The following is a 17,500-nucleotide window of genomic DNA, read 5'->3' on the forward strand; positions in this document are numbered from 1 at the left end:
TTTGTTTCTGGCCATTTTGAACCTGTATTTGAACCCACACATGCTGATGCTCCAGATACTCAACTAGTCTAAAGAGGGACAGTTGTATTGCTTCTTTAATCAGAACAACAGTTTTCAGCTGTGCTAACATAATTGCAAAAGGGTTTTCTAATGATCAATTAGCCTTTTAAAATTATAAACTTGGATTAGCTAACACAACGTGCCATTGGAACACAGGAGTGATGGTTGCTGATAATGGGGCCTCTGTACACCTATGTAGATATTCCATTAAAAATCAGCCGTTTCCAGCTACAATAGTCATTTAAAACATTAACAATGCCTACACTGTATTTCTGATCAATTTGATGTTATTTTAATGGACAAAAACAAGGACATTTATAAGTGACCCTGTAACGGCTGTCGTCTTCCTCCTCGTCTAAAGAGGAGAAGTTTGAAGGATCGGAGGACCAATGCGCAGCGTGGTAATTGTTCATCTTAATTTAATGAAAGTGAACAACTCAAAATACAAAAACAACAAAGTGGAAACCGAAACAGTTCTATCTGGTGCAGACACACAAAGACTGAAAACAACCACCCACAAACCCCAACAGAAAACAGGCTACCTAAATATGGTTCCCAATCAGGGACAACGATTGACAGCTGCCTCTGATTGAGAACCATATCAGGCCAAACACAGAAAACCAACACAGAAATAGAAAACATAGATTACCCACCCAACTCACGCCCTGACCACACTAAAACAAAGAAAATACAAAAGAACTATGGTCAGAACGTGACAGACCCCAAAGTTTTGAACGGTAGTGTGTAGATATATAAGGAAAAGGGTGTCATTTGGGACACAGTCGTGCTTTGGCTCTACATGCTTTTAAATGATCTGGTGAACAGACACAATACTAACTAATACAACGGATACATGTATTTCAGTGTGTGTGTGAGAGAGAGAGAGAGAGAGGGAGCAAGAGCGAACGAGAGAGAGAGCGAGAGAGAGAGAGAGTGGGAGCAAGAGCGAACGAGAGAGAGTGAGAGTGTTTCTGTGTGTGTGCGTGGCAGGCTGAAGAGGCTGAGGGTGAGTGCATCGTGACTGGGTGGTGGTTTGAGTGGGCGTTGGGGAGTAGGGTGATGGTGGAAGTCGTGTGGTGTGTATGTGAGAGTGTTGAGCTACGACGTGGGAGAGCAGATACAACTCTGTTAGGCGTTTCTTCTATATTATAAAACCGCTGAGAATAACAATCAACGCAGGAAAGAAAGAGAGAGAGATAGCAAAACAGAGAGAGAAAAACAAAAAGAGAGATAGATAGCAAAACAAAAAGAGAGAGAGAAAAACAAATAGGGAGATAGATAGCAAAACAGAGAGAGAGATAGCAAAACAGAGAGAGAGAAAAACAAAAAGAGAGAGAGATAGCAAAACAAAAAGAGAGAGAGATAGCAAAACAAAAAGAGAGAGAGATAGCAAAACAAAAAGAGAGAGAGATAGCAAAACAAAAAGAGAGAGATAGCAAAACAAAAAGAGAGAGATAGCAAAACAAATATGGAGAGAGAGAGAGAAAAACAAATATGGAGAGAGAGAGATAGCAAAACAAGGAGAGAGAGCTAGCAAAACAAGGAGAGAGAGCTAGCAAAACAAGGAGAGAGAGCTAGCAAAACAAGGAGAGAGAGCTAGCAAAACAAAGAGAGAGAGAGAGCTAGCAAAACAAAGAGAGAGAGAGAGCTAGCAAAACAAAGAGAGAGAGAGAGCTAGCAAAACAAAGAGAGAGAGAGAGAAAAACAAATAGGGAGAGAGATAGCATTACAAAAAGAGAGGTAGATAGTAAAACAGAGAGAGAGATAGCCAAACAAAAAGAGAGATAGCCAAACAAAAAGAGAGAGATAGCAAAAATGTAACGGCTCTCGTTTGTAGAAGGAAGAGTGGACCAAGGTGCAGCGTGGTAGGTGTACGTCGTCTTTTTATTGATGACACCAAAACAAAATAACAACGACAAAAAAAACGAAAGCGAACAGTTCTGTCAGGCACAGACACTAAACAGAAAACAAGATCCCACAAAACCCAAAAGGAAAATGACAACTCATATATGATCCCCAATCAGAGATAACGATAGACACCTGCCTCTGATTGGGAACCACATTCGGCCAAAAACAAAGAAATAGATAACATAGACTTTCCCACCCGAGTCACACCCTGACCTAACCAAACATCGAGAATAATAAGAATCTCTAAGGTCAGGGCGTGACAAAAAGAACACAAAAAGAAAGAGAGAGAGATAGCAAAACAAAGAGGGAGAGAGAGAGGAAAGAGAAACAGAGAGAGAGAGAGATCGGAAAGGAGAGAATGAAGACACGATGATATGAAAAGACAGGAAGGGAATTAGAAGAATAGAAGTAGAACAGAATTTCAAAGTAGACTTCCACCTCCACTCTGCTATTCGACTCGTGGATAACTCCGGTAAAACAACGGCATCTTCTGCATTAACTTACACTGCACTGTATACACAAAAGAGGTCTAGGCTGTCCAATGTCTGCTCCAGTCACGATTACATTATTGACATATAATTCACTTTCTCTTTGTTGCTTTTGTTCTACATACTACATTGCTGCCTCTTCAATTTTACGACTCCCTAATTTCAAAGATGAAAGCTTGTAATGCGATTTTTTCCCCTCTTATTCCCTCTCAAACGTGCACCTCTTGGGGTCCCCCAGGACAGAGTTTGTAAAAACGCTGCATTAGGGCCTAATAGAGTCGTCTGAGTGGTGTCTTTGATGTTGTTCGTTAGGGCAGGGGAACTTCGCGATACGATATCATCACCATACTCAGGTGCCGATACGATACGTATTCTCACCATTCGATATGTATTACGAGTTTGATACTGGGATTTTATTGGTGAATTGATATTCCAAACATATTTCCCGCCGTATGTTTGCTGCAGAGAGACAAGAGAAAATGAGTTTCGATCAGTCATGGAAATATAAGTGCTGGAAATGTGTTTGTTTATGCTCGCTATTTAAAAAGAAAGATGGAGAACAGGCTATACGATTTAAAAAAAATACTGGAGTTTTGGCGTAAGGAACAGACTACTAAAGCTAGCTGACGCTACCTAGCAACATAAACATAATATCATCCAAAAGTATATCGAGCTATGTGACTGTATAGACCCCCCCCCCCGCTCCCTCCGTCACTATTGGTCATTGATCGTGCCTGACTCTTTCACGGGAGACTTTTGATTTCCTCCTTTGAATCAGATGTCGTTTCCTTGGAGGAGAAAAGCATGCAGACGTAACAAAAAATAAAAGATATGATACTTAGCGTTTTATCTACAAAATGTCTGCCACAACTAGCGAATGATGACAAGGCGGAGACCGTACCATAGCCATCGTGCCTATCCTATCCCTTTAAATGTAGTCGAATGCAGACGTACCCTAGTCTGCTCTACAAAACCAAGAGGACGTACCCTAGTCTGCTCTACATAACCAAGAGGACGTACCCTAGTCTGCTCTACATAATCAAGAGGACGTACCCTAGTCTGCTCTACAAAACCAAGAGGACGTACCCTAGTCTGCTCTACAAAACCAAGAGGACGTACCCTAGTCTGCTCTACAAAACCAAGAGGACGTACCCTAGTCTGCTCTACATAATCAAGAGGACGTACCCTAGTCTGCTCTACAAAACCAAGAGGACGTACCCTAGTCTGCTCTACAAAACCAAGAGGACGTACCCTAGTCTGCTCTACATAACCAAGAGGACGTACCCTAGTCTGCTCTACAAAACCAAGAGGACGTACCCTAGTCTGCTCTACATAACCAAGAGGACGTACCCTAGTCTGCTCTACAAAACCAAGAGGACGTACCCTAGTCTGCTCTACAAAACCAAGAGGACGTACCCTAGTCTGCTCTACAAAACCAAGAGGACGTACCCTGGTCTGCTCTACAAAACCAAGAGGACGTACCCTAGTCTGCTCTACAAAACCAAGAGGACGTACCCTAGTCTGCTCTACAAAACCAAGAGGACGTACCCTAGTCTGCTCTACATAACCAAGAGGACATACCCTAGTCTGCTCTACATAACCAAGAGGACGTACCCTAGTCTGCTCTACAAAACCAAGAGGACGTACCCTAGTCTGCTCTACAAAACCAAGAGGACGTACCCTAGTCTGCTCTACATAACCAAGAGGACATACCCTAGTCTGCTCTACATAACCAAGAGGACGTACCCTAGTCTGCTCTACAAAACCAAGAGGACGTACCCTAGTCTGCTCTACATAACCAAGAGGACGTACCCTAGTCTGCTCTACATAACCAAGAGGACGTACCCTAGTCTGCTCTACATAACCAAGAGGACATACCCTAGTCTGCTCTACATAACCAAGAGGACGTACCCTAGTCTGCTCTACATAACCAAGAGGACATACCCTAGTCTGCTCTACAAAACCAAGAGGACGTACCCTAGTCTGCTCTACATAACCAAGAGGACGTACCCTAGTCTGCTCTACAAAACCAAGAGGACGTACCCTAGTCTGCTCTACAAAACCAAGAGGACGTACCCTAGTCTGCTCTACAAAACCAAGAGGACGTACCCTAGTCTGCTCTACAAAACCAAGAGGACGTACCCTAGTCTGCTCTACATAACCAAGAGGAAGACACACGACAAGACAAATCAGTCTGCTCAGAGATCTGAGTAGCATACAATCTACTCTACAGTAGGGTTGCAAAAATTCCTGGAATGTTCCAGAAATTCTCAGGTTTAACAGAAATCTTGGTTGGAGGATTTCCTGCTCCCCTCCTAATTCCTTTAATCTTCCAACCGGTATTTCTGATTCCCACCCTACAGCAATACCAACCTTACCCGAGATCATCTGTCCAAAGCCTAACCTCTCTACCCCCTAATCCCTAACACTGTCATTTACGGACCTTTGCCCTTCACCCGCTAGAACCCAGAGGACCCAGAGTGTGGGTCAGGAGCCCCTGAAGAGGCAGGGGTCGTCGTCTGCAGGTCGCGCCCCCCAGCCCCTCTCCGCTCAGGCCATCAAGCACATCTGGGTACGCACCGCCCTCTTCGAGAAGGTCCTGGACAAGATCGTACAGTACATTGTGGATAACTCCAGGTACATTTTTTTAAAATAAAAAATGGCAACTTCTGCATTAATTTACACTGCACTGTTTATGCAAAGAGCTATCGTTTATCAATGTCTGTTCCAGTCATGATTACGTTATTTTAAATTGAATGAGCTTTTCTCCCTGTTGCTCTTGTTCTGCACTCTACATTACTGCTTCTAATTTCATTGACTGTTTTCTCTTACATTAGGCCTAATGGGGTGTTTTTCCTGTTGGTCTCACTGCTCTTTTGTTGTTTCTCTACGGTGTGTGTGTGTGTGTGTGTGTGTGTGTGTGTGTGTGTGTGTGTTGTCTCCACAGTAAGTACTATGAGAGGGAGTCTCTGATGCATGATGCGGTGTTTGGACCCATCCTGGCATGTCTACTGGGTAAGTTGCCACGAGCTGTTATATTAAATGCTACATTTGTTTGTTAAAATGCTACATTGGGATGTTATAATGCTACATTGGGATGTTATAATGCTACATTTAGGTGACACAAAAGCACATACTGTAGATTTTTTGCTTATATTTACTCTCCCCCCGCTCCCTCCCTACCTCCCTACCTCCCCCCTCCCCTCCCTACCCCCCCCTCCCCTCCCTCTCCCCTCTCTCCCTCCCTCTCTCCCCCCCTCCCTCTCCCCTCCCCCCTCTCCCTCCCTCTCTCCTCTCTCCCCCCTCCCTCTCCCCCCCTACACCCCCCCTCCCGCCCTCCTCCCCCCCCTCTCTCCCCCCTCTCTCCTCTCTCCCCCCTCCCTCTCCCCTCCCTCCCTCCCCCCCCCCTCTCGCTCTCTCCCCCCCCTCTCTCCTCCCCCCCCCCCCCTCCTCTCCCCCCCCCCTCCCTCCCTCCTCCCTCTCCCCTCTCTCCCCCCTCCTTCCTCCCTCTCCCCCCCTCCCTCCCTCCCTCCTACCCCCCCCACCCCTCCCCCCTCCCACCTCCCTCTCCCCTCTCTCCCCCCTCCCTCCTCCAGTGGGTCCCTGTGCTCTGGAGTACACTAAGCTGAAGACGTCCGACCACTTCTGGACGGACCCGTCGGCCAACGAGTTGGTCCAGCGCCACCGGATCCACGGGGCCCACCGGGGCCAGGACGCTTCCCCCAGCAGGAGGCCCGCTCTGGGGGTGAGAGAGGCTGGGTCCCTCGGGGGGGGGGGCCAGGGAATACATGGGGGCACTTACTGGAGGAGTCGATCAATACAGTACAATACATTCCGTGACGATTCAATGAGTAGCTATGGCAACAATCATTTCCTGTATATTTATTTAACCAAGATAGTGCACTCAGTAACAGTTGTTTTCCAGGGGGGTCCTGGTAGTAGCTTCTCAGAAGGGGTTAGACAATAGGGCTAAGTAACTACAGGGTTATTGGTTCAAATCCCCGGTGGGTAAAGAACCCAGTCGGTTTCAATCATGGTCACATGGGCTGCGTATCTAATGACACCCTATTCCGTATATAGTGCACTACTGTTGACCAGGGCCCGAAGGGTACCGGTCACATTCTGTTAAAGGTCCCTAAAAGCACACACTTCCCTGGGTCGCTCCTCTTTTCAGCTAGCTGCTATAAACACTCAAACTGGACAGTTTTATTTCTACATTCAAAGGACTCAATCATAGACACTTTTACTGACACTTGTGACTGCATCGCGGGATGTGTTTTGTCTCTACCATTTTGTCTTTTGTGATGTTGTTTATGCCCAACAATGTTTGTGCTGCTACCATGTTGTGTTGTTGTCATGTTGTGTTGTTGTCATGTTGTGTTGCTGTCATGTTGTGTTGCTGTCATGTTGTGTTGTTGTCATGTTGTGTTGTTGTCATGTTGTGTTGTTGTCATGTTGTGTTGCTGTCATGTTGTGTTGCTGTCATGTTGTGTTGTTGTCATGTTGTGTTGTTGTCATGTTGTGTTGTTGTCATGTTGTGTTGCTGTCATGTTGTGTTGCTGTCATGTTGTGTTGCTGTCATGTTGTGTTGTTGTCATGTTGTGTTGTTGTCATGTTGTGTTGCTGTCATGTTGTGTTGCTGTCATGTTGTGTTGCTGTCATGTTGTGTTGTTGTCATGTTGTGTTGCTGTCATGTTGTGTTGTTGTCATGTTGTGTTGTTGTCATGTTGTGTTGCTGTCATGTTGTGTTGTTGTCATGTTGTGTTGTTGTCATGTTGTGTTGCTGTCATGTTGTGTTGCTGTCATGTTGTGTTGTTGTCATGTTGTGTTGTTGTCATGTTGTGTTGCTGTCATGTTGTGTTGCTGTCATGTTGTGTTGTTGTCATGTTGTGTTGTTGTCATGTTGTGTTGCTGTCATGTTGTGTTGCTGTCATGTTGTGTTGTTGTCATGTTGTGTTGCTGTCATGTTGTGTTGCTGTCATGTTGTGTTGTTGTCATTTTGTGTTGTTGTCATGTTGTGTTGTTGTCATGTTGTGTTGTTGTCATGTTGTGTTGCTGTCATGTTGTGTTGCTGTCATGTTGTGTTGCTGTCATGTTGTGTTGTTGTCATGTTGTGTTGTTGTCATGTTGTGTTGCTGTCATGTTGTGTTGCTGTCATGTTGTGTTGTTGTCATGTTGTGTTGCTGTCATGTTGTGTTGTTGTCATGTTGTGTTGCTGTCATGTTGTGTTGTTGTCATGTTGTGTTGCTGTCATGTTGTGTTCTTGTCATGTTGTGTTGCTGTCATGTTGTGTTGCTGTCATGTTGTGTTGTTGTCATGTTGTGTTGTTGTCATGTTGTGTTGTTGTCATGTTGTGTTGCTGTCATGTTGTGTTGCTGTCATGTTGTGTTGCTGTCATGTTGTGTTGTTGTCATGTTGTGTTGTTGTCATGTTGTGTTGTTGTCATGTTGTGTTGCTGTCATGTTGTGTTGCTGTCATGTTGTGTTGCTGTCATGTTGTGTTGCTGTCATGTTGTGTTGTTGTCATGTTGTGTTGCTGTCATGTTGTGTTGTTGTCATGTTGTGTTGTTGTCATGTTGTGTTGTTGTCATGTTGTGTTGCTGTCATGTTGTGTTGCTGTCATGTTGTGTTGCTGTCATGTTGTGTTGTTGTCATGTTGTGTTGTTGTCATGTTGTGTTGCTGTCATGTTGTGTTGCTGTCATGTTGTGTTGCTGTCATGTTGTGTTGCTGTCATGTTGTGTTGTTGTCATGTTGTGTTGTCTCTCTTTATGTAGTGTTCTGGTGTCTCTCTATGTAGTGTTGTGGCGTCTCTCTATGTAGTGTTGTAGTGTCTCTCGTTATGTAGTGTTGTGGTGTCTCTATGTAGTGTTGTGTTGTCTCTCTTTATGTAGTGTTGTGGTGTCTCTATGTAGTGTTGTGTTGTCTCTCTTTATGTAGTGTTGTGTTGTCTCTCTCTATGTAGTGTTGTCTCTCTTTATGTAGTGTTGTGTTGTCTCTCTTCATGTAGTGTTGTCTCTCTTTATGTAGTGTAGTGTTGTCTCTCTTTATGTAGTGTTGTGGTGTCTCTCTTTATGTAGTGTTGTGTTGTCTCTCTTTATGTAGTGTTGTAGTGTCTCTCTTTATGTAGTGTTGTGGTGTCTCTCTTTATGTAGTGTTGTAGTGTCTCTCTTTATGTAGTGTTGTGGTGTCTCTCTTTATGTAGTGTTGTGGTGTCTCTATGTAGTGTTGTGGTGTCTCTCTTTATGTAGTGTTGTAGTGTCTCTCGTTATGTAGTGTTGTGGTGTCTCTCTTTATGTAGTGTTGTGGTGTCTCTCTTTATGTAGTGTTGTGGTGTCTCTCTTTATGTAGTGTTGTGGTGTCTCTCTTTATGTAGTGTTGTGGTGTCTCTCTTTATGTAGTGTTGTGGTGTCTCTCTTTATGTAGTGTTGTGGTGTCTCTCTTTATGTAGTGTTGTGGTGTCTCTCTTTATGTAGTGTTGTGGTGTCTCTCTTTCTGTAGTGTTGTGGTGTCTCTCTTTATGTAGTGTTGTGGTGTCTCTCTTTATGTAGTGTTGTCTCTCTTTATGTAGTGTTGTTTTGTCTCTCTTTATGTAGTGTTGTTTCTCTTTATGTAGTGTTGTGGTGTCTCTCTTTATGTAGTGTTGTGTTGTCTCTCTTTATGTAGTGTTGTGGTGTCTCTCTCTATGTTGTGTTGTGGTGTCTCTCTTTATGTAGTGTTGTCTTTCTTTATGTAGTATTGTGGTGTCTCTCTTCATGTAGTGTTGTCTTTCTTTATGTAGTATTGTGGTGTCTCTCTTCATGTAGTGTTGTCTCTCTTTATGTAGTGTAGTGTTGTCTCTCTTTATGTAGTGTTGTGGTGTCTCTCTTTATGTAGTGTTGTGTTGTATCTCTTTATGTAGTGCTGTCTCTCTTTATGTAGTGTTGTCTCTCTTTATGTAGTGTTGTCTCTCTTTATGTAGTATTGTGTTGTCTCTCTTTATGTAGTGTAGTGTTGTCTCTCTTTATGTAGTGTTGTGTTGTCTCTCTTTATGTAGTGTTGTGGTGTCTCTCTTTATGTAGTGTTGTGGTGTCTCTCTCTATGTAGTGTTGTGGTGTCTCTCTTTATGTAGTGTTGTCTCTCTTTATGTAGTGTTGTCTCTCTTTATGTAGTGTTGTCTCTCTTTATGTAGTGTTGTCTCTCTTTATGTAGTATTGTGTTGTCTCTCTTTATGTAGTGTTGTGGTGTCTCTCTTTATGTAGTGTTGTGGTGTCTCTCTTTATGTAGTGTTGTGGTGTCTCTCTTTATGTTGTGTTGTGGTGTCTCTCTTCATGTAGTGTTGTCTCTCTTTATGTAGTGTTGTGGTGTCTCTCTTCATGTAGTGTTGTCTCTCTCTATGTAGTGTTGTGGTGTCTCTCTTCATGTAGTGTTGTGGTGTCTCTCTTTATGTAGTGTTGTCTCTCTTTATGTAGTGTTGTGTTGTCTCTCTTTATGTAGTGTTGTGTTGTCTCTCTTTATGTAGTGTTGTATAGTCTCTCTTCATGTAGTGTTGTCTCTCTTTATGTAGTGTTGTGGTGTCTCTCTTCATGTAGTGTTGTCTCTCTCTATGTAGTGTTGTGGTGTCTCTCTTCATGTAGTGTTGTCTCTATTTATGTAGTGTTGTGGTGTCTCTCTTTATGTAGTGTTGTGGTGTCTCTCTTTATGTAGTGTTGTGGTGTCTCTCTTTATGTAGTGTTGTGGAGTCTCTCTTTATGTAGTGTTGTAGTGTCTCTCTTTATGTAGTGGTGTCTCTCTCTATGTACTGTTGTCTCTCTTTATGTAGTGTTGTCTCTCTTTATGTAGTGTTGTGGTGTCTCTCTTTATGTAGTGTTGTGGTGTCTCTCTCTATGTAGTGTTGTGGTGTCTCTCTTTATGTAGTGTTGTGGTGTCTCTCTTTATGTAGTGTTGTGGTGTCTCTCTTTATGTAGTGTTGTGGTGTCTCTCTTTATGTAGTGTTGTGGTGTCTCTCTTTATGTAGTGTTGTGGTGTCTCTCTTTATGTAGTGTTGTCTCTCTTTATGTAGTGTTGTCTTTCTTTCTGTAGTGTTGTGGTGTCTTTCTTTATGTAGTGTTGTGGTGTCTCTCTTTATGTAGTGTTGTGTTTTCTCTCTTTATGTAGTGTTGTGGTGTCTCTCTCTATGTAGTGTTGTGGTGTCTCTCTCTATGTAGTGTTGTGGTGTCTCTCTTTATGTAGTGTTGTGGTGTCTCTCTCTATGTAGTGTTGTCTTTCTTTATGTAGTGTTGTGGTGTCTCTCTTTATGTAGTGTTGTGGTGTCTCTCTCTATGTAGTGTTGTCTCTCTTTATGTAGTGTTGTGGTGTCTCTCTTTATGTAGTGTTGTGGTGTCTCTCTTGTCGTGATGTGTGTTGTGTACTACATTTGTATTTTTAATCCCAGCCCGTGTCCCCGCAGGAGGCCTCTTGGTAGGCCGTCATTGTAAATAAGTATTTGTTCTTAATTGACTCGCCGGGTTAAATAAAGGATAAAATAAAAATAACTAAATTTATTTGAGACACAATCAGTCAGGATCTGAGTCACGTCCTTACACACTCAATACTCAATAACATAGACCTTTCTCCTGGCCTGTTTCAATACTCAATAACATAGACCTTTCTCCTGGCCTGTTTCAATACTCAATAACATAGACCTTTCTCCTGGCCTGTTTCAATACTCAATAACGTAGACCTTTCTCCTGGCCTGTTTCAATACTCAATAACATAGACCTTTCTCCTGGCCTGTTTCAATACTCAATAACATAGACCTTTCTCCTGATCTGTTTCAATACTCAATAACATAGACCTTTCTCCTTATCTGTTTCAATACTCAATAACATAGACCTTTCTCCTGGCCTGTTTCAATACTCAATAACAAATACCTTTCTCCTGATCTGTTTCAATACTCAATAACATAGACCTTTCTCCTGGCCTGTTTCAATACTCAATAACATAGACCTTTCCCCTGGCCTGTTTCAATACTCAATAACGTAGACCTTTCTCCTGGCCTGTTTCAATACTCAATAACATAGACCTTTCTCCTGGCCTGTTTCAATACTCAATAACCTAGACCTTTCTCCTGGCCTGTTTCCCAGATCCAGAAGAGACAGTCCAGCGTCAGCATGTCCGAGGATAAGTTTGCGGCGTCTGCGCGGGAATACGTGGAATCTCTTCACCAGAACTCCCGTACTCACCTGCTTTACGGGAAAAACAACGTCCTGGTCCAACCGGTAAGACTACACAGAGTTTTAATACTGTTACATGCATAACATCCTATATGATCCAGTCTGTTTGTCTCCTCCCTATATGATCCAGTCTGTTTGTCTCCTCCCTATATAATCCAGTATGTTTGTCTCCTCCCTATATAATCCAGTCTGTTTGTCTCCTCCCTATATAATCCAGTCTGTTTGTCTCCTCCCTATATAATCCAGTCTGTTTGTCTCCTCCCTATATGATCCAGTCTGTTTGTCTCCTCCCCATATAATCCAGTCTGTTTGTCTCCTCCCTATATAATCCAGTCTGTTTGTCTCCTCCGTATATAATCCAGTCTGTTTGTCTCCTCCCTATATAATCCAGTCTGTTTGTCTCCTTCCTATATAATCCAGTCTGTTTGTCTCCTCCCTATATAATCCATTCTGTTTGTCTCCTCCCTATATAATCCAGTCTGTTTGTCTCCTCCCTATATAATCCAGTCTGTTTGTCTCCTCCCTATATAATCCAGTCTGTTTGTCTCCTCCCTATATAATCCAGTCTGTTTGTCTCCTCCCTATATAATCCAGTCTGTCTGTCTCCTCCCTATATAATCCAGTCTGTTTGTCTCCTCCCTATATAATCCAGTCTGTTTGTCTCCTCCCTATATAATCCAGTCTGTTTGTCTCCTCCCTATATAATCCAGTCTGTTTGTCTCCTCCCTATATAATCCAGTCTGTTTGTCTCCTCCCTATATAATCCAGTCTGTTTGTCTCCTCCCTATATAATCCAGTCTGTTTGTCTCCTCCCTATATAATCCAGTCTGTCTGTCTCCTCCCTATATAATCCAGTCTGTTTGTCTCCTTCCTATATGATCCAGTCTGTTTGTGGAATTGCATAACGGCTCCTCTATGAAACACAATACAGTATGAAGATAGGCAGAAACTGCTTCTCCAATAGAAATCCTTGATCAAACTTGGCTAGCGATCTTAGAAACACGTCAGTGGGTCTAATTGTGAATGTGTGGGCTGTCAAATCAAAGGCACTCCCTCAATTTAAAGTTGTTTTTGATGAAAATTAATACTCCAGGACCCTCCCCCGTTTTCAATACTCCAGGACCCTCCCGTTTTCAATACTCCAGGACCCTCCCGTTTTCAATACTCCAGGACCCTCCCCCGTTTTCAATACTCCAGGACCCTCCCGTTTTCAATACTCCAGGACCCTCCCGTTTTCAATACTCCAGGACCCTCCCCCGTTTTCAATACTCCAGGACCCTCCCGTTTTCAATACTCCAGGACCCTCCCGTGTTTTAGATACTCCAGCTCCCTCCCCTGTTTTAGATACTCCAGCACCCTCCCCTGTTTTAGATACTCCAGCACCCTCCCCTGTTTTAGATACTCCAACACCCTCCCCTGTTTTATATACTCCAGGTCCCTCCCCTGTTTTAGATACTCCAGGTCCCTCCCCTGTTTTAGATACTCCAACACCCTCCCCTGTTTTAGATACTCCAACACCCTCCCCTGTTTTATATACTCCAGGTCCCTCCCCTGTTTTAGATACTCCAGCACCCTCCCCTGTTTTAGATACTCCAACACCCTCCCCTGTTTTAGATACTCCAGCACCCTCCCCTGTTTTAGATACTCCAACACCCTCCCCTGTTTTATATACTCCAGGTCCCTCCCCTGTTTTAGATACTCCAGCACCCTCCCCTGTTTTAGATACTCCAACACCCTCCCCTGTTTTAGATACTCCAGCACCCTCCCCTGTTTTAGATACTCCAACACCCTCCCCTGTTTTATATACTCCAGCTCCCTCCCCTGTTTTAGATACTCCAACACCCTCCCCTGTTTTAGATACTCCAGCACCCTCCCCTGTTTTAGATACTCCAGCTCCCTCCCCTGTTTTAGATACTCCAACACCCTCCCCTGTTTTAGATACTCCAGCACCCTCCCCTGTTTTAGATACTCCAGCACCCTCCCCTGTTTTAGATACTCCAGCACCCTCCCCTGTTTTAGATACTCCAGCACCCTCCCCTGTTTTAGATACTCCAGCACCCTCCCCTGTTTTAGATACTCCAGCACCCTCCCCTGTTTTAGATACTCCAACACCCTCCCCTGTTTTAGATACTCCAACACCCTCCCCTGTTTTAGATACTCCAGGACCCTCCCCTGTTTTAGATACTCCAGGACCCTCCCCTGTTTTAGATACTCCAACACCCTCCCCTGTTTTAGATACTCCAGCTCCCTCCCCTGTTTTAGATACTCCAACACCCTCCCCTGTTTTAGATACTCCAGCACCCTCCCATGTTTTAGATACTCCAGGTCCCTCCCCTGTTTTAGATACTCCAGCACCCTCCCCTGTTTTAGATACTCCAGCACCCTCCCCTGTTTTAGATACTCCAGCTCCCTCCCCTGTTTTAGATACTCCAACACCCTCCCCTGTTTTAGATACTCCAACACCCTCCCCTGTTTTAGATACTCCAGCACCCTCCCCTGTTTTAGATACTCCAGCTCCCTCCCCTGTTTTAGATACTCCAGCTCCCTCCCCTGTTTTAGATACTCCAGCACCCTCCCCTGTTTTAGATACTCCAACACCCTCCCCTGTTTTAGATACTCCAACACCCTCCCCTGTTTTAGATACTCCAGGTCCCTCCCCTGTTTTAGATACTCCAACACCCTCCCCTGTTTTAGATACTCCAGCACCCTCCCCTGTTTTAGATACTCCAGGTCCCTCCCCTGTTTTAGATACTCCAGCACCCTCCCCTGTTTTAGATACTCCAGCACCCTCCCCTGTTTTAGATACTCCAGGACCCTCCCCTGTTTTAGATACTCCAGGTCCCTCCCCTGTTTTAGATACTCCAGCTCCCTCCCCTGTTTTAGATACTCCAGCACCCTCCCCTGTTTTAGATACTCCAGCTCCCTCCCCTGTTTTATATACTCCAGCACCCTCCCCTGTTTTAGATACTCCAGCACCCTCCCCTGTTTTAGATACTCCAGCACCCTCCCCTGTTTTAGATACTCCAGCACCCTCCCCTGTTTTAGATACTCCAACACCCTCCCCTGTTTTAGATACTCCAGCACCCTCCCCTGTTTTAGATACTCCAACACCCTCCCCTGTTTTAGATACTCCAGCACCCTCCCCTGTTTTAGATACTCCAGGTCCCTCCCCTGTTTTAGATACTCCAGCTCCCTCCCCTGTTTTAGATACTCCAGGTCCCTCCCCTGTTTTAGATACTCCAACACCCTCCCCTGTTTTAGATACTCCAACACCCTCCCCTGTTTTAGATACTCCAGGACCCTCCCCTGTTTTAGATACTCCAACACCCTCCCCTGTTTTAGATACTCCAACACCCTCCCCTGTTTTAGATACTCCAGGACCCTCCCCTGTTTTAGATACTCCAGGACCCTCCCCTGTTTTAGATACTCCAGGACCCTCCCCTGTTTTAGATACTCCAACACCCTCCATGTTTTAGATACTCCAGGTCCCTCCCCTGTTTTAGATACTCCAGGACCCTCCCCTGTTTTAGATACTCCAGCACCCTCCCCTGTTTTAGATACTCCAGCTCCCTCCCCTGTTTTAGATACTCCAGGTCCCTCCCCTGTTTTAGATACTCCAACACCCTCCCCTGTTTTAGATACTTCAGCACCCTCCCCTGTTTTAGATACTTCAGCACCCTCCCCTGTTTTAGATACTCCAGGACCCTCCCCTGTTTTAGATACTCCAGGACCCTCCCCTGTTTTAGATACTCCAGCTCCCTCCCCTGTTTTAGATACTCCAGGTCCCTCCCCTGTTTTAGATACTCCAACACCCTCCCCTGTTTTAGATACTCCAGGTCCCTCCCCTGTTTTAGATACTCCAACACCCTCCCCTGTTTTAGATACTCCAGGACCCTCCCCTGTTTTAGATACTCCAACACCCTCCCCTGTTTTAGATACTCCAACACCCTCCCCTGTTTTAGATACTCCAGCTCCCTCCCCTGTTTTAGATACTCCAGGACCCTCCCCTGTTTTAGATACTCCAGGACCCTCCCCTGTTTTAGATACTCCAGCACCCTCCCCTGTTTTAGATACTCCAGCACCCTCCCCTGTTTTAGATACTCCAGCACCCTCCCATGTTTTAGATACTCCAGCTCCCTCCCCTGTTTTAGATACTCCAACACCCTCCCCTGTTTTAGATACTCCAACACCCTCCCCTGTTTTAGATACTCCAACACCCTCCCCTGTTTTAGATACTCCAGGACCCTCCCCTGTTTTAGATACTCCAGGACCCTCCCCTGTTTTAGATACTCCAGCACCCTCCCCTGTTTTAGATACTCCAACACCCTCCCCTGTTTTAGATACTCCAGGACCCTCCCCTGTTTTAGATACTCCAGGACCCTCCCCTGTTTTAGATACTCCAGGACCCTCCCCTGTTTTAGATACTCCAGCACCCTCCCCTGTTTTAGATACTCCAGCTCCCTCCCCTGTTTTAGATACTCCAGCTCCCTCCCCTGTTTTAGATACTCCAACACCCTCCCCTGTTTTAGATACTCCAACACCCTCCCCTGTTTTAGATACTCCAACACCCTCCCCTGTTTTAGATACTCCAACACCCTCCCCTGTTTTAGATACTCCAGCACCCTCCCCTGTTTTAGATACTCCAGCACCCTCCCATGTTTTCAATACTTTTCTAAAATGTTTTATAAGATTGGAGAACACATTGGGAGGGATCTTAGACCATTCCTCCATACAGAATCCTTCCAGATGCTTGATAACCTTCGTCTGTTTTTATGGACTGCCCTCTTGTGGTCAATTAACCATTTCCTTGTTGATTTTGATTAGTGTCGTGTGGGTCTTCGTCTTGCTGGAAGACCCACTTGCGGCCAAGTGTCAGCCTCCTAGTAGAGACAACCAGGCTTTTGACTAAAATGTCCTGGTACTGGGTCAAGTCCATGATGCCCGTGACCTTACCACAGGCTCCAGGACCAGTAGAAGAAACTAGCTACGTGACATCATAATATTGCCCCACCATATTTCACCGTAGGGATGAGGGACATTTCTCCATATGCTTCTGTTTTTCAATGCTAAACCCAACGACTGGTGTGCCTGGCCAAAGATCTTTGTTTTAATTTGACCGTAGCCCCCCCATGAAGTTTGAAGTTGGCACTTGGATTGGAACCGGTGCTATGATCAGATGACATGAACATAGAGCTCTTTGCCCCCCCCCCCCAATAGAAGAAAGAAATGGAGGTGTTACGGGGGTACCTGTCCCTTCACCAGTCGGGGGACAACCTCACCCTGAAGTGGACCCCTAACCAGCTCATCAACGGCACCCTGGGCGACTGTGACCTGGAGAAGAGGTAGGTGCAGCCCTGCGGGACATAAATATGTAGTATATACAGACACATATTGTGAGGTGGTTATTATTTAACTGGTCTGTGACCCACTGAACACATTTCCCGGGTCAGAGAGTTAAAGGGGAATGGAAACACTTTAGGAAGTAAATCTATGTACAGTTACAGTTAGCTGGCGTTCTAAATCATTCCCCTTTAAAACTTCTTAAAACAACCGCTTCATTGCAGAGCGTAGTATAAAAAAAATTATTGCTAAAAATATTTATATTCATGAAATCACAAGTGCGATATAGCAAAACACAGCTTAGCTTGTTGTTAATCCACCTGTCGTGTCAGATTTTGAAAATATGCTTTACAGCAAAAGCAATCCAAGTTTATCGATCACTAGACAAAAGATTAAGAACACCTAGCAGCCATGTAGATTGGTCACGAAAGCCAGAAAAGCAATAAAATTAATCGACAACCTCACCATTTAAGTTGTTTATTTTTTATTTTAACTTTATTTAACTAGGCAAGT

At 44.5% G+C, this 17,500-nt stretch overlaps 1 protein-coding gene across 3 annotated transcripts in view; it reads left to right on the forward strand.

The window, feature by feature from the left end:
• The window catches only part of sgsm2 (small G protein signaling modulator 2), a 190,324-nt gene that overhangs the window by 108,799 nt on the left and 64,025 nt on the right, over positions 1 to 17,500 (forward strand). For 2 of the 3 annotated variants that reach the window (XM_055880645.1, XM_055880647.1), the window contains exons 4-8: positions 4,920 to 5,093; positions 5,404 to 5,471; positions 6,053 to 6,201; positions 11,558 to 11,692; positions 16,865 to 16,989. In XM_055880645.1, the coding sequence (XP_055736620.1) occupies positions 4,920 to 5,093; positions 5,404 to 5,471; positions 6,053 to 6,201; positions 11,558 to 11,692; positions 16,865 to 16,989 (651 nt within the window). The remainder of the gene's footprint in view (positions 1 to 4,919; positions 5,094 to 5,403; positions 5,472 to 6,052; positions 6,202 to 11,557; positions 11,693 to 16,864; positions 16,990 to 17,500) is intronic. The other variant, XM_055880646.1, reaches the window with a different exon arrangement.

The sequence above is a fragment of the Salvelinus fontinalis genome, chromosome 24 (genome assembly GCF_029448725.1).
Source record: "Salvelinus fontinalis isolate EN_2023a chromosome 24, ASM2944872v1, whole genome shotgun sequence".
Taxonomy (NCBI): domain Eukaryota; kingdom Metazoa; phylum Chordata; class Actinopteri; order Salmoniformes; family Salmonidae; genus Salvelinus; species Salvelinus fontinalis.